The sequence below is a fragment of the Megalobrama amblycephala genome, linkage group LG9 (genome assembly GCF_018812025.1).
Source record: "Megalobrama amblycephala isolate DHTTF-2021 linkage group LG9, ASM1881202v1, whole genome shotgun sequence".
Classification (NCBI taxonomy): domain Eukaryota; kingdom Metazoa; phylum Chordata; class Actinopteri; order Cypriniformes; family Xenocyprididae; genus Megalobrama; species Megalobrama amblycephala.
Window position 1 is genome coordinate 17804963 of NC_063052.1, and position 21233 is coordinate 17826195.

The 21233-nt window shown below is 38.2% G+C and overlaps 1 protein-coding gene across 11 annotated transcripts in view; it reads left to right on the plus strand.

Annotated features, from left to right (window-relative positions):
- Positions 1-21233, plus strand: part of rims2b (regulating synaptic membrane exocytosis 2b) — a 173621-nt gene that overhangs the window by 68915 nt on the left and 83473 nt on the right. For all 11 annotated transcript variants that reach the window (XM_048201934.1, XM_048201935.1, XM_048201936.1 and 8 more), the window contains exons 6-9: positions 4819-5696; positions 15088-15290; positions 19282-19401; positions 20003-20102. In XM_048201934.1, the coding sequence (XP_048057891.1) occupies positions 4819-5696; positions 15088-15290; positions 19282-19401; positions 20003-20102 (1301 nt within the window). The remainder of the gene's footprint in view (positions 1-4818; positions 5697-15087; positions 15291-19281; positions 19402-20002; positions 20103-21233) is intronic.

Here is a 21233-nt window from a genome sequence, read left to right on the forward strand (position 1 = left end):
GGCTCCCTGATGAATGCAAATATCTCTCAATATGAAAGCTATTTTAGGCTGGTCAGTGTAGTTGTAACCATCTCTTAGCTCTGTATCAAAGAAAAATTGGGTCTTATTTGCACTTTGAATATTGAGACAGTGTGATGGTTGCACTTATTGTAAAGTGTTACCATAAAAAAATGAATAACAGTTTTCTCTTAATCTTATTAAGCACAAACAGTAAGGTTTCATTTGTTAACATTAGTTAATGCAATGTGAACTATCATGAACTAACAATGAATGACTAACTAACATAAACAAAGATTAATAAATACTGTAGTACATATATTGCTCAATGTTAGTTGATGTTGGTTAATACATTAATGTTAATAAATGAGACCTTATTGTAAAGTGTTACCATTTTTATTTATACTGTTTTTATTTCTATGATCAGTTTGTGGAAAGGAGTTCAGTTAGGAGGTCAAAAGTTTTAGAAGCTCATAAATCATGTACAGTAAGGTTTGAAGAGACTGAAATCATACTGAAGAGAAGTCAGTCAGTTGAGTTAGTAGCAAAACCTTTTACAGTACTTGAGTATTGTTGTCTTTTACTGCTATGATAATTCACACTCAGAAAGTAGAACTGAAATGACATTCATTATCAAGATGATTAGTTAAAACATTTCAAATACACCTGCAGATTATTTTTTCTAGTCATGTATTTCGCCATTGAGGATTTCTTAAAAATAGTGTGTAAAAATCTTGTCTCGTCTCGTCTCGTGAACTCAATCTCGAGTCTCGTCTCGTCTCGTGAGATACCTGTCTCGTCACACCCCTAATATTTATAAAACAATATATTTCATTTATTGTTATTAATATTATTATTATTATTTTATAGCCATACTGATATATAACCTCAACATTTTGGTCAAATTGTGCAGCCCTACAAACATGGATTTTTTTAAAATCAAATTTTAAATTCTAAATCACAATTTTATCAGAAAAATCTCAATTCGATTCATCCCTAAATTCCAGCATGTTTGTGTACTCATGTACTATACTTTTTTGTAGATATTTGCATGGGCTATTAAAAACCCTCATAAAACTAATTTTAGCATAAAATATACACATAATTGTGATACACCCACTTAATTAACTCCAAGCTTAAGTGTATTATATTTCATGGACTGTAGGTGGCGCTATATTCTCACTGTCACACGGACGCATTTATGCACACATGCTCACAAGACCCAGAGTTAATCTGTCCGCTTGAGAAAAAGACTGGACTGCTGTGTCTTCCTCAACACACACACCAGATCTATGAATATTTGTGAACATGCCCACATTGCTCAGAGCTCAGGGAAATGCGCCCACACACACACACACACACACACACACACACACATGCATGCGATTGCTGCATACATGCTGAGACAGCCAAGTTATATATGCTGATACATCATATCGCGAGAGGTTTATTTCACTGGGATATTGTGTCGCTTTGTTCCTGGAGTTTGCCGGGGCAAAGAGGAAGATGATTATGCTGAAATCCAGTCTTGCACTCGGAGAAGGAGTTCCCAGGCCGTACAATTGGTAGGCAATAACCGTCAGGCAGCCAGTAATCAGCTAAGTACCATAATCCTCCTTGCAGGGTAAAGTCGTGCTTGACCTCCAGCTAAATACAGCCTGTGATAACAGCATTAAATGGTAACACTGCTCTCCACTCCCAGAAGCCTTTGCTCCTCGTGCGTTCGGCTTCTCGGCACTCCTCGGCACCTCTCGGCCCACTTCGACTTTCTAGAATTGACTCTTTGGTCCAGTGCGGCCTGCCAGCGGGGCGTCTTTCGCAGACTGTAACGCCTCCGTGTGTGAGAGCATGCTGGGAGGGGTGGATGATGCGCTAAGCTAGCAGCTGCTGTACTACGGAGTAGTGCTTCTGTTTTCTGTATCAGTGACCTGGTTTCCCCCCAGCTGGACCTCTTCAGCCCTTTCAGCGGAGTGGTGAGGTGCAGAGCGCTCAAACAGGGATTTGTGGTTGATGCAGCCGCGCACTGAATATGCTCGCGCCCGCAGCCCAGATGTGCAGCTCTTGATTGACAGGTGCGTGACGCGCTCGGCCGTGGAAGATTGTTTTTTGCATGTGCAGCATTTGTGTGACAGTTGAGTGCCTCTCACTGAATGCTGCTTAGTTGACGGTTTTGTGACAAGCGTACAGATGTTTCGAGACGAGTAATTATAACGCCTGAGTAATGCTCGCACAGAGATGGTCTCAAGCATATCATGCTTGTGGTGAAGTTTGCATAGATATAGAATTTATACTTATTTGTCTTCTTTTTTTTGTCTCATTAAGATGCTGTTTTGAGTCCCTTTTTATGCAGCATCAGTGCCCCGAATGTGAACATATCATATCATTTTACAATAATATACACATTGCTATAATATACTCTACTATTCAAAGGTTTGAGGTCAGAAAAATGTATTAATATTATATAGTAATATAGTATTTAAGTAATTATATAGTATTGCAATAGCATGATGTATACGTACACAATATGTTTTAAAATATGCTCCTTTCTGTGTTGGGCTGCTCTGATTGAGAAGCTCATAGGGCTTCGCACAGGGTTAACATATTGCAAGAATGCATATGATGGCATAATGGATGATGTCACATTTACTGTGCATTTAGCAATCATTTAGTGCTGGAATTTGGTACAGCTCAATATGGTACTGCTGCTGACTCTGCACAATCATTTAATGATGTATTGCCCGTGTCAATAAAAGTAAAATGTTTGCCCATGCAAAACTCACCACTATAATGCTAAGGTATTGTGGGTGGTTGCCAAAGTGTTCTCAGTGCTTCACTGATGCTCAGTGCATTCTTCTCAACAAGTCACATGATTTGCAGTACCATTTGTGCCTTAAACACAAATAATGATAGAGGAGTTACACACTGAAGTTTAATATTTAGGGTTAAGGGTTTGTTTAAATCACTAACCGTAATTATGAAAAATAGTAAAAGTAATGTTTACTTTACCGTAATTATGAAAAATAGTAAAAGTAGTGTTTACTTTAAAGGATTAGTTTACTTTAAAATGAAAAATACCCCAAGCTTTACTCACCCTCAAGCCATCCTAGGTGTATATGACCTTCTTCTTTCTGATGAACACAATCGGAGTAATTAATAAATATCTTGAAGGGGATATTTTGCCAGACCGCCTTCCGTATTCAACTTACGAAGAAAGTGTAACACCTCTCGCAGTTCTAAACGCTTACACTATGTCCTACGCCTTCCGTATTCAACTTACGAAAAAAGCGTAACTGACGCGACGCAAGTTCGTAAGTTGAATACGTAAGGCGGTCTGGCGGAAGCTAGATATTTTACTTTATAACTTGTTAAATATGGATATTTTTCTTATACAAATGCATCGATTCGCTTCAGAAGGCATTTATTAACACCCCGGAAGCCGTGTGGAGTATGTTTATGATGAATGGATGCACTTTCTTGAGCTTCATACACGTTGGCCATTATTAAACTTGGATGCATCAGGATATTTATCAATATAACTTCGGTTGTGTTCATCAGAAAGAAGAAAGTCATATACACCTAGGATGGCTTGAAAGTGAGTAAATCTTGGGGTAATTTTCATTTTAAAGTGAACTTCTCCTTTAACAATACCACCCTTCCCATTGTGTCCTTTTTGAAACAGTGCTAGAGAGTAGTGGGATCTGCTGTAAAGTGACACTGGCTGGCATGGCATGATGTAGGTAATGAGAAAGAAAGAAAGAAAGAAAGAAAGAAAGAAAGAAAGAAAGAAAGATAACTATATGCATCTGGCTCTGTCTTGGCACTGCAGTGTTTCTCTAACTCGGTGTTTCATACTTCCCCTCATGATTGTGGCCAGAGCCAAACTCTCTGCCCTTACAGGTTAACCACTATGAAAGCCATGGCTCAAAGGTCTGTTATGGCAGACAGGTCCCAGACCACTGAACCCGATCCAACTGCCCACTCTCAAAGTCCCTGTGGGTGCCTCACAATGAAAGAGCTCCAGGGCCAGAACAACAGTGATGCTTGTTGACGTATGCCTGCTTAAACAAGAGAGTCCTGAAGCCAAGTGGGTATGGACTCATGGGCAGTGAACTTGAGGTGACTAGTGGCGTCAAACAGTTTAGTCTGTGTCAGCCTGCGGGTCTGGAAAGACTGTGGGAGTTAGGCATAGATCAGGATGGCCTAGTGGTTCAGATTTTTCAATAATGCCAAGAAAGGTTAATTTATACTGTGTGAGGGGGAAAAAAAGTATGACTTTGTTTCTAAAATTAAATAATTGGCTTTTGTTATATAATAAAAAAATTCTTGTAAAATATTTAAGTATTTAATTCTGTAATTTTCTACCCTCTAGAGTTGTGTGGTTTTCTGAGGCTGCCCATATAATTGAGGCTGCCCATATAATAAAATAATCATGATTATTCTCATAATTTCTGACCAGTCTTTAGAAACCTGCACCATGAACATCCTGAGACCCTGCAATCTGTTCCAGTCTTTAGTGTTACATCCAGCTGTTTTTGAACACAATAATGCATCCTATGTGAAACACATCTGAACTGTCTTGGGCATTACCCTAAATCAGAGTAATATACAGGGCTTCCTTAAGGCAGATTAGTTGTTCAGACAACTCACCTTCTAGTTACTTTTGAAAGTATGTAGTTTCACAGATCCCTTGTCTGAATTGCTTGAAGAGAAATGGAGGTTCCCGAAGCTCATTTGTGATTGAATACATTTGATTATTTGCTTTATCCTTGCCTCACTGTATTGACCAGTCACACTGACCTTATTTTCTTTTTTCATTCTTAGAAACAGAAGCCCATCAGCATCCAGGGACCCAAACGCGGCATATAACCAAAGGGAGGGGGAAGGAGGATTACAGTATGCCCCGGCTGAAGGTGGCATGCCCCGCTCTCCGTCCGACTACGGACGTGACCCTGGCCGTTCGCCAAGGAGTTCAAGAATGTACAACGAGGTGGGTGATTATCGAGACAGTCGAGGACGCTGGCACTCACAAGGCCAGCGTTTGGACGGCCAGTTAGATGACTATGAACTCCAGAGGCGCCGTGAGGAGGAATACCAGGCCCGATACCGCAGTGATCCCAACCTGGCGCGCTACCCAGTCAAACCCCAGCCCTACGAGGAGCAGATGCGCATCCACGCCCAGGTGTCACGGGCTCGGCATGAGCGGCGCCATAGCGACGTCTCACTTGCTTATACAGAACTTGACGAGCCTCTGCATGGCCCCGGTGTGCGGAAGTCGCGCCTCCCTCTTTTGGGAGGCCCAAGTCAACTCTCATACTCTATGGACAGGAGCTCACCGGGACATCGAATGTCAAATCATAGCCCACCAACACCACACCGCAGCCCTGTGCTGGGTGAAAGCCGGCGAGGACTGGCGGAGCCAACTAGGAAACCCATACCCCAACAGCACCACTTGGATCCTAGCTCGGCTATGCGCAGGAATAAACGGGACAAAATGGATAGCATGCTGCGAAATGACTCCCTAAGCTCAGACCAATCCGAATCGGTTCGGCCTCCTCCACCTCGACCCAACCGCAGCAAACGCCTTGGCAAGCTCAGAACCATGGGCAGCTTCAGCAGCTCAGAGGAGGAGTTGGCCACCACACCAGAGTACACCAGCTGTGAGGATGTGGAGCTGGAGAGCGAGTCCATCAGTGAAAAAGGTAAACGCTGCTTACTGAAAATGAAAATGAAATAATTTCATTGTTGATTAAGAACATTTGCAGTGTTCCAGTGAAAAAAAGTTTTCTCAGATGTGACTCCTGTTATATCAGTTGCCTAGAAAAAGTTTTACCTTTATGGTAACCACCATGTTGCTCCAGAGCTGATGGAGCCAGCAGAGAGTTTAATGCTGTTGTATAGATTGTTTTGGGAGACAAATACCAGTGAAACATTGCCTGCATCCAAAAGCTGAAAAATGCAGCTAGCATACAGACATAGGAAGGCAACAAGGCATGCCTGAATCCAGTGATTCTGTCACATTCTGTCTGCTGTAATACCTTCATCCGATCGATTTTTCGGATAGAAAAGACAAGCATAGATGTATCCTTTGCTGCCTATATCCAATATCCTGTGCTGAAAGTTGCGGTTGGTGGTCAGTGTATGTGTAAATGTATGTTTTTGTATGAATTTTTCAACTTTTGATTTCAGTTCTAGCGAGAAATTAATATTATTATAGTACTGAAATATTTGCTTGGTTATCACCAAAGCTTGCTCTGTTTTATTGTAGATTAGTAGACTGTTTCCTCAGAAGCCTGTCCGAAATCAGTTTTGAGAAATACTTTTGTGTGCAAACACTGCCTGTGAAGTCATTGCCATTGCCTGAAGTCAGTGCAGAGGCAACAAGTTAGCTGCCTAAGCTTTGGGATGCAGCCATAAACATACAATTACTTAGTGCACCTTAAAGGAAGAATCACCAGTCAGTTGAATTTTGTGGTTTGACATCCTAGATCTTAAGTTATTTTGGTTACTCTCAATGGGTTCTTCTTGGTTCTCCCTCTTTAATAGAAGTCAGTTCTAGCTGATGAATTGTTGCATGCTGGTTGATGAATTGTTGCATGTTTTTCATTTGTGCTTAATGCCATTGTGAAGTTGAAAGGGTTTTTAAAAGCCAGTGTTGATCATTAAATAGATTGTAAACATTTCATGCTTAGTGCATTTTTAAGTTATTTAATGATAATTAAACCTTATACCGTATGGCTATACCTTAACAGACTTTGAGAGACTCTCAGACTGGGTGTGTGACTAATTGTGAATGTGATGTTTTGTAACAGTAATCCCTGAGTAACATTCTTGACACAATCACATGGGAAGTTGTAAAATGAGAAGATGAAGTTAAAAGACTTGCTAGGTTGTTACATTGACCTTATATTCAGTACAATTGCCAGTTCTCTTGGTAAATCTAAAGTTTTAAATTCTGTGCTATAGAGTTGTTGAGATCAGTTGTAACATGCAATTTATTCTGTGACCTTAAGAATTATTCTCACCTTAAGAATTCAGTTTAAAACTGCATTTAAGGTAAAGGAGAATCCACTGATACTGGCAATTACATGGGGTGAGTCACATGACCAGGATTTTAAACCATGGAGGCTGTTTCATTATTCAGGCAGGTTTAATTATGTAATGCAAGCCGGGCTGAAGATGCTAGAGTGTGAATGGGAATGATGTGTAAAGCTTCAGAGGACACAGTCTTACATTGCTATTCAGTATTGAGTTGATTTCCATTACCATACGAATTTATACAGCTTTTGCTACAGGACAGTTAAAGTGAGTATTTTACGATGACCTCAAATGACTCAAATGACCCGATGATGTAATGTCCTGTAGATCTGACAAAGAGCTAAGAACAATCCTTGATGTTTCTTTATCTATGTCACCACCACAGGTTTGATCAAAAGAAACAGACAATTATATCTTTGTTCTAGTTTATTGGATGAATCCATTGGTTGAACAAACTGTCTCTGCTGAAAAATCCAGGCTGGTTTGTGCTGGTTAATGCTGGTGAAGTTGGTCGACCAGCACACCCACTTAACATCCTGGGGAGCAGCAAATCAGCATTCCATGCTGGTCTCAGCATGCAAAAGATACAGTATGTTATACTGGTGGTGACCAGCAATGCTGTATTTTCAGGAGTATTTTTTCTGATGCATCCTGACTAGAGTTGTCAAAAGTACCGACTTCGATTGGTACTGAAATTTTAAAAATGTGGCGCTTTGAGCGCTGTTGAGCGGATTTGTAAACACCATTGCTCATCAGTTATGTCTGTGATTGGCTGCTATGATCAATGCACTGCAGCGTTTGAAAGCACACGGAAGTGTTTGAATTTGAAAGCGTTTTGAAAGCGAGAGCAGGAGCGTTTGAAAGCAGGCGTCTATCAGTGAACTGGACCTGTGATAATAATCGAGCATGTCTAATCAATTGAATTCATAAAACTTTAACAGCCTAATTTTTTTCACAGGGCCCTATGAAATGTATTTTTGTTTTTGTTTTAATACAAATTTATTATCAAAAAAGGTGGTAATGAAACGAAGGCTAATCTTTTTAAAATTTAAAATGTGATCAAATGAAAATGTAACAATTCTTTTTTTTTTAGCAAAGTGCTGCACAACAGAGGTTTAGGGCCATATTTAATAAATGGGACAAATTAGTGTGAGAGCGCAATTCCATGAATGTGCCGATGGGAGTGGCAAGTTTTCTGTGTGATCTACTGCTACCGCACAAATTAAAGAACACAGTCGCAGTCAAATCATTTACATAATGACCAACGCAAGCCAACAAGAGCAGCGCAAATTGGCGTTGGGTCGCAAATAAGCAGAGCTGATGCCTGATGCTAATGCTCTCATCGGGTGCACGCAACTTGTTACATGTAATCTGACAAACACGTACACGTAGCCGATATAATAACGTTTGCCAAGCCATGTTGGCCAATATAATGTCGGATAATGTTCGGATAATGTCTTCCTCTGGCAGTGGAAAATATTTTCTCCCTTCTACCTTGTGCTCTCTGTTCTCTGCGGTGTCTCCTCCTAGCAGCAACAATTGCAGCCATGTCGCAAAATGGGTTAAGACATGCCTTTTTTTGGTCGTTAAATAATGGCGCAAATACCAGTAAATTGACGAGCGCTAATTTTGGTAAATCGCATTGCGTGATTCATTTAAATACTCTCCTCCCATAAATGTTGCGTCTGAAAGGGAAACTCCTACAAATGCATATGCAATAAGGTCAGCCGCAAAAACAACTCAGTCCATGCCTTTTCAGCACTCCTTTTTACTAATTTCAGTAAATCCCGGCAGTATTTTTTTAATGCCAAAAGAGGGTTTGCGCTGGCGCAAGCCGTTAGTAAATCTGGCCCTTACAGTTAAAATTAAAACAAGGAACATTAAAACATTCCTTAAAATAAATTTTTCCTTGAAAAGTTTTTAATAATTTTATTATTATTATTACTATTATTATTACTGTGAGAAGTACATTCTGTACAATAGTAATATATTTCCGTTAATAATTTCTTTAAGTTAAACCAAACTTTTATTTTGAAGACCTTTTGAGTTTCTGTTTGCATATGATATGATGATAGTTTTATCGAATTAAATGAGAAATGCTGGTGAAGTGACTCTCAGAGCTGGTCTGAAGAATAAGTTTATGTGTTCATGTCCTTATATAGTGAGACGGCAGATGCTAAAAACATCACAAGCATCTTGCGTGCCTGAGTACTGTATGTGTATAGACGAAACTGATCACCTGCTGCGCTCATTCACACAGAGACAAGCAGAACATGCACAAAACTGTTTAAATGCAGTCTTTTTGAGCTTTAAGATTCACAGACATAAGTTCACACTCATACTTTTGATTTATTCATCCACAATTTGGCAAATTCTGTGACATTCTGCTTTATAATGTAAATTAAAAAAAAAATTATGATTGGATTCTGTGATTACGTCCGCGTTTTCTCCATTATGGAAATCATAGGGCCCTAAAAAATATTTTGCGGACCTCACTTCGAGAACCCCTGATATACATGACCCTTTTCAGTATTTCAGTTTGTTCTGTTGTTGTTGTTTTTTTTTTCATACCACACGTCATTGCCATTGTTCATTCTTGAAGCAAACTTTTAACTGTAAGGTGCTTAGATTTACTGTTTTGGACTGCAGCTTAAGCATTCAGAATGTATTAAAGAACTATGCATCTGGTGTGCAATAGCTGTGCATTGTCCTACACCGTCAAAATATGTGCAAAAATTGTACCTTTGAAGGTACAACAGTTTGAGTTGCATTAGGAGCCGGGTCAGTTTAAAATTGGATGTCTGAAAACACAAATTTACTCTTTGAAATTCTCATTGATCAGCGGTTGCCTATATCAGAGGGTTTCCGCAAATCTTAAAGTTTTCTCTGCGTGCTTGTTATCCATGTTAGGATACCAGGAAGGGATATGGAATACTACTTTCTTTATTATCCGTGAAGAACCTGTCCTTCCCCTTCCTGCTTTTTCTTCTACCATGCAAGATATGCCCTGTGTTTCTGGCCCCTCCCATAAAAGCTCTGATGTTGTCAGGGTCACAATTAGCTCAATTGGATAAGCCTCTTTGCACAGGAGCAGTCTCGAGAGAGAGCTCCCCAGAGCCTTTCCTCCATCTTCAGAGGTAGGGATAGGGTCACTTCCATGTCAGAGTTAGAAAGTGAAATTGCAACAGTGCATCTGTCATGGCCACATCTCCACCACAGCTACTTAATGCACTCAAGAGACTACAGTGGAGCAGAATTTTAAAGAATATAGGACACATGGTGACCCAAAGAGACACTTGCTCCCACCTTCAACCATGCTCATTCTTTACCTCTCTGTTTCAGTCTGCTATTTAATGGCTAGTTCACACCACCCCAACAAACTCCCAACGATTGTTTGGTTTTGGAGTTTCAGGGTGATAATAACCATGTTTGTGTTTCATTAAGGCCCCGGTATACTTCAAACGAAATCGAAGAACGAACTGATGTGACGTCATTTCGAACAAAATCAAGCCAAAACGAAGTTCGTTTTGTGTTCTTTTTGGAAGTTCGAAACGGTTTGCCAAAGCGAACTTTCAGGAAAAGTTCGCTCCAGCTGCAAAACTACCATTCGTACTACCATTGGTCTGTGACGATAACTTAATAGGAGGTGTGCCCTGAGGCTCCGCCTTCACTCGCGTGGGTCGCGTCTTTTTACTCATTTGTTCTGTTGATTTCATTGAGCTAAGATCTCTGCGGGTGAAAACATGGATAGCCGCTTTATAGTACAAAATGAAGTTCTGCTTCTGATGAAATTAGGCACTAACACTGTTTTTCATGTTTGATATGGTAAAGCTACTTGATTTTAAGCAATCTATTGAATAAAGTGCTATATGAAGACGTGACGTGACTGGAGTGCTACTTTGCTGAGCTCATGACAACATTCCCATGCTGTTGTGATCAGACGTTTTTCTTATGCTTTCTATAATAAAAGCTTGCTGTTTTCTCATTTTTGTTGTGTTTATTTTGTTACTGAGAGGAAAGTGCATGGCACGTATTTACATATTCATCTAAACGTCGATCTCAGCAGTGTGGGTGGCGTCAGATGTTCGTTTACAGTATATCGCTGGTCACGCATTTCGAACTTCGTTTTACCCCTAAACGAAGAACGAAAAAGAACTTCGCTTGAAGTATACCGGGGCGGTGACTGTTTCCCAAAATTCTCAATCCAACAGCCAACTTTAAACTCTATAGGGTTGCCACAAACCTAGCAGACATTCAATCACTCCTTCTGATCTTATAAGAGTGCCACACCTCTTGACTGTAGACAGGAAGGAGCTTGATCTCTGACAAGCTTATCCTTCCATCGGGTGCTATTGGACATACGTCAGTCAGTCAGTGACAACCCAACCTGGTTGGTTCAAAGTATTCAATTCCCTCCCCACCTGCAAAAAGAGAAAAGGATTTGGTCAAAGTAGCAAACGGGTGGAGGCGCACACCGAGACGCTACGCTGTGTGAAGCCAGGGAAAATGGTGGTAAGTTGATATTACACCAAAACGTCAAGACTTAGATTGGTGACAACTCTGCTGATGTGTGCTTTTGAGTATTTCTCAGTCTCAAATGACTTCTTACTAACTTATTTGTTCTCTCTGAACTCTCACTTTCGTGTAAAAGCACCAATGACAAAGACAGAAAAACTAAAGGAAAGGAATGGGACTATTGGTTGGGTGCAGGTGATTGAGGCCAATGCTTGCTACCAAACAGTCATGAGCGAGCTGTAGGGGTTCTCAGAGTCAGAGATCAGCCCGGGAAACTCAGGGAAATAGTCTGTAGTGATGCGGGGACTATGTAGGGCAGGGTGTTTGAGCTGGCTTACAAGAATAACAGTAAGCTCATTATTCTAAGGCATGAACTCCATTTCGATGCAAGGAGAGAGAGAGGGAAAGAACTACACAGTGAGAGGCAATAAAAAAAATGGCAAACGTTGGGGTGTGACATCTTCCTTGAAGGAAATGTGCCAGATCTTTTAAGTACTGACACAAGTGTGATTTGAAGAGCTGCAGTTGAGTACTGGTCGTTGTCCCGGTGGACATGGTTGAGTAAATCAGCTTTGCGGAACTTTAACTTGCCAAGGTTTGGAAGAGGTGGTGTAGCAAAGACGGATTATCAACAATATATTGTGACTACACAGAACAGATTCCTTTTTTCCTGAAGATGCTGGGGACGATCTACACATGAAGCTTCGACGAATGGCAAATGCTTCTGGTTTGTGAGGCATGGTGTATGTTAAAGCAGAAGTAATGTCTACTGAAGTAAGCTTTTACAATGCTCATTCTTTTCATGGTAGAATACAGATACCATTGCTTGTTGGCAGGGAAATTGGGAGCAGGATGATGCAATGTTGGCGGCAATAATCAGACTTCTGCAATATTAAAGTTTCTATGCTGTATGGTAGGATACAGTTGTTGTTTTTTTTTTTTTTTTTTCATTTATTATAGTGCTTTTGTAATATTGCACCGAATTTGGCTGCTAAAGTTATGGATGCAAAAAAAGCCATATTTTCCATATTTAAACTACGGCTTGGTTTCTTAATCAAAGATATTGTTCCTTTTGTACTGACAGTACAGTCACTGGTAACTATTTTGCACGTTTCAAGTGAATCCTATGATGATGGTTTACATAAATGAATTCAGTCCAGCTTGTTTTGTACTGATAAGAAGGTATCAGTACAATATTACAGCATTGCAATCTTTTTGCTAACCCAATTGCAAGTAAAGAGAAGTATTGTCAGATAATAAATCTAATAGTCATACTGACAAAATTGAAATGTTATAGTTGGGAAAAAATACTTTTAAAAGTAATGCTTTACTATGTTAAAACTATTTAAGTTAATATATTTATAATAGAAAATTTGCACAATATATAATATGTTAAATGTTCCATTATCAAAATTTAACATCACAGCAAAATGCATTTTATGGTATTATGTACACAGCAGCAAAAAGCAATATCAAACAGCAATGCGTCTTTTAAATGTAATTTAATGTCTGTGTACAACCAACCAGATATAGATTTCTTAACTAAAAACTGAAATGATGCTGTCTAGATGTATGGTAGTCAAGTGATTTACTTCAGTGGAAAACTGTCATATGTTGAGCTAAGAAACTGATAGAAGCTGTCTTTTTCTTTTTGCCAAATTGTTGTTTTGGTGTTGGTTTTTATGTAACACTATCAACCATGCTGGTTTTTATGTAACACTATACACCTTTAAAATATATGTATTTGTTGTTTCTTTCCATTTCCTTTTTTTTTTGAATAAGTAAATGTGTGTATAAAAGTAATATCAATTGCTAATATGTTAATTTAAAGGGATAATTGACCCAAAAATGAAAATTCTGTCATCATTTAGTCACCCTCATGTCGTTCTTAGTCCTGTATGACTTACAGTCTTCTGTTGAATGCAAGAGAGATTTTTTTTTTAAAGAATGCTCTGGGATTTTTTTCCATGTAATTACAATGAATGGGGACCATAAAAGTAGTCTTTATGACCTGTGCATTATATTCTAATTGAAACGATAACTTGGGTCTCTTGATTATAGCTTTCATTGATAATCTTCAAGTCCATTGAGTCCTTAACCACTGCAATTAAATAATTGAGTCAGTAAGTTTAAATCTTGAATTTTATCATTCCAATTCATTAATAAATGAATTGTGATTTATTTTTGTGAACTTGGGATGGGCACATCAATACTGCAGTATCGATATATCAAGCTATTTATTTGGTATCGATTGCTTTAAAAATGTATCAGAATTAAAATTACATTAGAAACGTGGGTTTCTGCATCACTTCCAGATGTTTTCAGTACTTTTTTTAATGTTTGTGCCAAAACACCACTGACATATTTAGCTGGGCTATGTCACATGACTTGTGAGAAGCGAGCATACATCTACTCACATCACACACACATACTCACTTCCGCATTAAACTGAGAGCGATGGAGAGAATGGCAGAAAGGAAATGTAGCATGGTATTTATTCATATTTATATTATAATAAATTACTTTATTATTATTTAATCACAATATTTCTGTAAATTATGAAAAAAATATGACCTATTAGTACACAAATTTTTTATTTAATTGAGCTCATATTTGCTTATTTGGTATGTGTTATGTAGATGCGCTTTGCCTTTAAGCGTACTGATCTTTTTTTCTTCTTCTTCTAAAAATTAACATTATTTTGAAAATCCACATACAATTTAAGTATTAATCAGTTTAAATATTGGTATTATGTCCTCTTGGAATTATAAAGTTCTATATGCATTCTGAGCAATTTTGAGATTCCATTCAACTTTGTAGATAGAACCTTTTTGTTTTCTAAATAAAAATTCTCAAAATGTACATAACTTTAAAAAAAAAATCACATAATGTAAATAAGTCACAGAATAAGTCAGATAGAACCTTATAATTCCAAGGGGATGATTAATATCAGTATTGTTAAAATTGAACAAAAATTAGGCATCGTATCAAATTAAAAAAGTTTAGTATCGCCCATCCCTATTGTGAACCAGAACAACTGATTCATCGAAAAGATCCTGTTCAGAATCATAATTCAAACATTGTGATTTCTATCACAAATGTCCTTTTTGAAACTGAACGTTTCAGTCCCCATTCATTGCGACTGCATGAAACAAACCATGGCAAGTACATTCTTTAAAATATCTCTTTTTGTGTTTCACGGAAAGTTATACAGGTGTGGATTGACATGAGGGTGTGGAAATGATGCCAGAATGTTCATTTTTGTTGAACTATTCCTTTAAGAGAGCTGTAAGAGGGTGAAAGTGTATGTGTAAATGAATGTTGTATATTTGACACTATAAGTTGATGTGTGTGTGCCCTCTCACTGTGCTGTCCTCAGGAGATATGGATGGTCACTGGTGGGACCATGCGTCTTGGCATAGCGAGGCCTCCTCAATGTCTATGGTGAGGCTTCTGACCCTCTCACCCCATTTCCCCTCGTTTAATTCACCTCTGCATGTTTTGTTTCTCCTCCTTTTTTATATCATCCGTAACTTTTAGGCAACATTCAAAGGGGAAAAAGAAAAACAAATGAGCAGGCATATTTTTTGGACGCCCTGTCTGAGAGGCAAAAGACAGTGGTGCGATTTTGGGAACGCTCTCACGACGAAGACGTGGAGTGGTGCGAGCCGCAGGTCAAAGATTCAGGGGTTGACACGTGCAGTAGCACCACGCTAAACGAGGAGCATAGCCATAGCGACAAGGTACTGAGACGACTTCCTGCCGCCTGCCTCTCGCTTCCTGTGACTGACCTGCTCGACACTCTCACTGTCTGTTTCTACCCCTAGAGGGTTTTCTACTCTAATCGTGCCTCTCAGAAGAGAGGAGAACCCCCTTGTTTGCTTGGCTCCACTATCTTCTGGCTGCAAAGTCATAGCGCATCCTAACACACAGAAAGATGAATGACAAACTTCCTGGCACTGTTTGCTCCATATGCTGCATGCTTCTCGATGCGGACAGACGCTCCATTCTGATTGCAAACCTGTTTTCCTCACTTGGTCACGTTACCTTCTCACACTGTTTCCTCCTTTGGGATTTCCTGACATGATTTTTTCCACACAATCCTTCAGTCTCAGCCTAAACACAGGGATAGACTAGTGTGGGAATCAATCTTGCACTAAGCAGTTGTTTTTCTTTTCCCCTTTTCACTGTCTCATTCTTCATGCTGCCCTTTCCTACCCTGTCTTTTGTTTTTGTTTGTTCACCACGTCTTTCACAATAGTGAATAGAAGTAGCTTGCTACATCCATACTGCTTGAGGGTGTGAGAGCAGTTTACTTTGCTTTTGTCTTTGATTAATGGATTGGTCTAGATCAGTGCTTCTCAACTGGTTTTGCTTCAACTGTCTTTTTGAACATTGTTTTGTTCAAAAATGTCTTTTTGACATTGTTTTGCGATGAAGCAAAAAGCATGTAAGATTAAGTTTCATTCTCAAATTCTAACCACAAAATGTAATGAGACATTTCGTTAATGGTTTGGTTTATATTTTTGCTGCATTGCACTTCACAGTAAAGCCTTATTTGTCAAAAATCCCCCTCTACATATATTAAGCATTAAATATCTTCTGACTGTTTCGCATTCGGGTCGGACAGACAGTTTGGTTGTCGCTGGACTCTTTTGTCTAATAGCAACCTTTCCACGTTAGAAAATCTGTCTAATTTTACTAGTAAGTGAACAACCGAGTCACTGAAGAATCTATACTAAAAACAATGAATTTGTGCAAAAACTGTAATGTTTTATTGGATGTACAGCCTTCATTGTCAAAAACAAAATATAAATTGGTAATTCTATTTTTTTCTTTTTATTATTTGCATTGAAAAGGGGCTGTCTGCATCCCATACCATAAACCATGCCCACTAAAAATTGTTTGCATTTAATATTGTTTTAATAAAATGAATAGTTCTGCACCTTAAAGGGTTAGTTCACCCAAAAATGAAAATTCTGTCAGTAATTACTCACCCTCATGTCGTTCTTCGTTCATTTTCGGAACACAAATGAAGATATTTTTCATAAAATCTGATAGCTGTGAAGGCCTGCATTGCCAACAAGACAGTTAACACTTTAAATGCCCAGAAAGCTACTAAAGACATATTTAAAACAGTTCATGTGACTACGGTGGTTCAACCTTAATGTTGTGAAGCGACGAGAATACTTTTTGTGTGCAAAATAACGACTTTATTCAACAATATCTAGTGATGGCCGATTTCAAAACACTGCTTCATAAAGCTTCGAAGCTTTCCGAATCTTTTGTTTCGAATCAGTGGTACGGAAGCGTGTATCAAACTGCCAAAGTCACGCCCCCCCAGTGGTGAACCATTGAAATTTCAAAACACTTATGATGTAACGAAACCTCGTTTACTGAAATCACGTGACTTTGGCAGTTTGATACGCGCTTCAAACCACTGATTCGAAACAAAAGATTCATAAAGCTTCATCATGAAATTTCATGAAATTTCAAAACACTTATGATGTAACGAAGCCTCGTTTACTGAAATCACGTGACTTTGGCAGTTTGATACGAGCTCCAAACCACTGATTCGAAACAAAAGATTCATAAAGCTTCATGAAGCAATGTTTTGAAATTGCCCATCACTAGATATTGTTGAATAAAGTTGTTATTTTGGTTTTTGTGCACAAAAATTATTCTCGTCACTTCATAACATTAAGGTTGAACAACTGTAGTCAAATGAACTGTATTAAATAAGTCACTTTCTGGGCATTGAAAGTGTTAATTGTCTTGCTGGCAATGCAGGCCTCACTGAGTCATCGGATTTTATCAAAAATGTCTTAATTTGTGTTCCAAAGATGAACAAAGTTCTTACAGGTGAGTACATGAAGGTGAGTAAATAATGACAGAATTTTCATTTTTGGGTGAACTGACCCTTTAATCATGATTGGTTGACTTGCATTCTAAGATCTAAAATGCTGTATAAACACACACTTGTGACATCATTACGTACGTATTACTGTACAGCTCTGCTCCGCATTGTGCCTATAGCTGTTCTAAAATAACTGTAAACCACGGGTTCTTGGGGCTTATTGCTTTAATCTAATAATATCTGCCCTATGAGAACAGCATTGTGATCCACCAGTTGAGAACTGCTGATCTAGTTCACTACTGTGAGTTGCTGTGCACAGAATTGTGTGCTTGATATTTCTCACCCTGTCCTGTCTATTGTGTCTGTACTTGATGAACGCACAAACCGTCCCCCTACAGGGTGTAAAATTATTTTGAAGACAATTACTTTTATGCTGTTAGCAAATGCCAAGATTCTGTCATCGTTTACTCTCCCTCATGTCGTTCCAGACCTGTATGACTTTTTTCCCCTCTGTGGAACACAACAGAAGATGTACTGCAGGATGTTTAGAGGCTCAAACAATGGCAAAAAACATGTAATGTACCAAAGAGTGGTCTATACAAATCATTTTATATTTTCCAAGTTAAGCCATACAGTAGCTATGAGTGCAGAACAAGTCACCAAATTTTACAAAGTTTGTAAAAATATGTAATAATGTAAATACTGTTAATAGCTGATTATCTTCTCCTTCCTAGCAGCTCTTAAGCATCATTCAATTCAAATATGGTGCAAAGTTTAACACCATTGTGTCAAGACAATAAGGGGTCGTTTACACTACGCCATTTTCAACTATAAATGGAAAACTTTTTATGTGTTTTGGCTGTTAATTTACACAACAACGCATAATAGCGGCCTGAAAATGCAAGCTTTTGAAAACGGTGTAAGTTTCAAAGTGTACGTTTTTGAAAACGATACCGTTATCGTCTCCATGTAAACTACAAAAACACTTGAAAATGGTGACGTCATGCTCATGCATATTAAATGTTCAGTCTATAGGCGTTTCTTTACAAAGTGACATTGCCAATTGCTGTCCTGGCATGCATAATACAGCGTTTTTAGTTGCTTTTGACAGATTGTCATCTGTATACAAAAAATGTGAAGAATAAACATTTCCGTTTTTAGTACATTGTTGTCGTGTAAACTTACCCTGGCTAGAAAGACAAAAAAAAAAATGGTCATAAATATAAAAACATAATTATGTTGAATTTGGCACTGCATGTCTTGATGGGCCGTATGAAGTGTATAATTGATTTGAGAACTACAGAGGATGGGAACTTTTTCAGGCTTTTCTTTATAATATTGGTTTATGACATGAGAGTAAGAAAATGATGATGGGATTTTCAATTTTGTGTGAATTATTTCTTTAAATACTGTAAATGTTATGGTATTTATTGCTTTTATATATTCCTCATGACAGGATTCACAAAAAATTATCCTTTTAAAGTCAACATGAAATGTGTGTTCCTGGTCTTATCATTTCTGCATGTTATTCCAAATATAATAAAATGAATGGATAACTCCATTCTGCTCTATAATGCCAACATATCATGACTCGATCAATTCTCAATAGATAAAATCAATTCCATCCTACATTTTTTTGTAGAATGTCCTGTTTCACTGGAATATATGATTAAAAAAGTAAAATAGGTTGTGAATGTATTTCATGTTGACTAAAACGATACCTTATTTTTATGTCACACCTTGGGATGGTTTGTGTCTTCAGCAAATAAGAGTTCACCCTCCTCCTCTAATTTCCCTGAGCCTGTACGTGTGTGTGTAATGTGGAGTGTGGATGCTTGTATAAAAACCAAAGGTGTATTGCCACTTTGACCCCATAGCACCCGGTGACATGGCAGCCATCCAAAGATGGAGAGCGCCTAATAGGGCGGATAGTGCTAAACAAGCGGATGAAAGATGGCACAGTGCCCAGAGACACGGGGGCACTGCTGGGCCTCAAGGTAAGTGATCTCAAAACACTGTCAAACTTCACTCGTTAAAAGCCATGCTAATAACCCTAGATCTGATCATAAGAGAACTTTAGCTTCATACACAATACTGCAGGATTTACTTTCTCTTAATGATTTGAACTTTGACTTTTGTCACAATATTGTGCACTGAATTTGAGTTCTTGTATTATAAATTGGTTACTAATGGTCCATTACACTTAAAACAGTACCCATTCCCACTATTACTAAAAGTTTGCCCACTCACTGTCTTTCAGCCATTATCTGGGTACATTTCTGTGAATAGGAAGAAATTTCCCCTGGACAAATGGTTTAGCATTAATTGTGTGGGAGTTTTTGCTCTGTTTTGCTTATTTGCATATTTCCTTTAGTGAATGGACAACGCATAAAATGCATGCAAATAAGCAACGCTTTCATCACGTTCATTCTTAGTGATCATAATTGTTTCTCTATGGCAGAGGTCAAACTTTCAGTAGTTAAAATCCACATAAATAATCACCTTTCCTAGTCTTTATATTGAGAAAAAAAGGCATTTCTTGTAAAATATAACTAATATAAATATAACAAATTGCTTTGCCTTTTGTCTGTGTTGCAGGTCGTGGGAGGGAAGATGACAGAGTCTGGCAGACTTTGTGCTTTCATCACGAAGGTGAAGAGAGGAAGTCTAGCAGACACTGTCGGCCATCTCCGACCAGGTGAACACCTCTGTTCAGACCACAATTAAATACATTTCTTTCAGTACTTCAGCATCTTTGGCTATTATCACACTTTAGAGTGTGCAAGGCGTAAAAACCAAGCTTGAAAAAATCAAGCTTTTTACACATTTTTTTTTTTTTTAGCTTAGTTCACAAAAAAAAAGAAAAAAGAAATGAAAAGTAACCCTTATATGGATAATGTCTTTATGAAATTTAGGATTGAAAGTTTTGGTGGAATAATCTTTCAATGGAGGGACAGAAATCTCTTAGGTTTCGTGAAAAATTTCTTAATTTGTGCTTTGACTAAACCTCTAGATTCATTTGGATTACTTCTACAATGTCTAAATTAATTTTTTGAATATTTAAACTTTGGTTGAATGGAATTTCAATGGAGGGACAGAAATCTCTTAATTTGTGTTTCATTTGTGTTTTGATTAAACCGCTGGGTTCTTATGGATTACTTTTACAATGTCTTTATAAATATTTTGAAGCATCAAAGTTTTGGTTACATGGTCTTCCAATGTACAGTTTTGATCAGAATTAGTGGTACCCTTGGTAAATATGATCAAAGATGACTATAAAAATAAATCTGCATTGTTTATCCTTTTGATCTTTAATTAATAAAATTAGCAAAAATCTAACCTTTCATTGAAGGAAAAGAATTGAAAGTGTGTGTGGGGGGGGGGTGACGCATTATGAAATAAATGTTTGTTTTTTTTTCAAAACAAGTTGGCCACAATTATTGGCACCCCTAGAATATTTATGAGTAAAATATCTCTGAAGTATACTCCGATTCATATTTACATTTTTTTAGCACACCAGGGTGATCATGAACATGAAATTGTCCAGCCATGACTTCCTGTTCCACAGGAGTATAAACATGAGGGAACACAGGCCAAACAAAGGCCAAATTCCCGTAATCATTCATCACAATGAGTAAAACCAAAGAATATAGTTCTGATGTGCAGCAAAAGATTGTTGAGCTTCACAAAATAGAAAGTGGCTGTAAAAAAATAGCTAAAGCACTGAAAATCCAAATTTCCACCATCAGGGCAATAATCGAGAAGTTCCAATTAACTAAAGATGTTACAAATCTGCCTGGAAGAGGACGAGTGTCTAAATCGTAGTAAT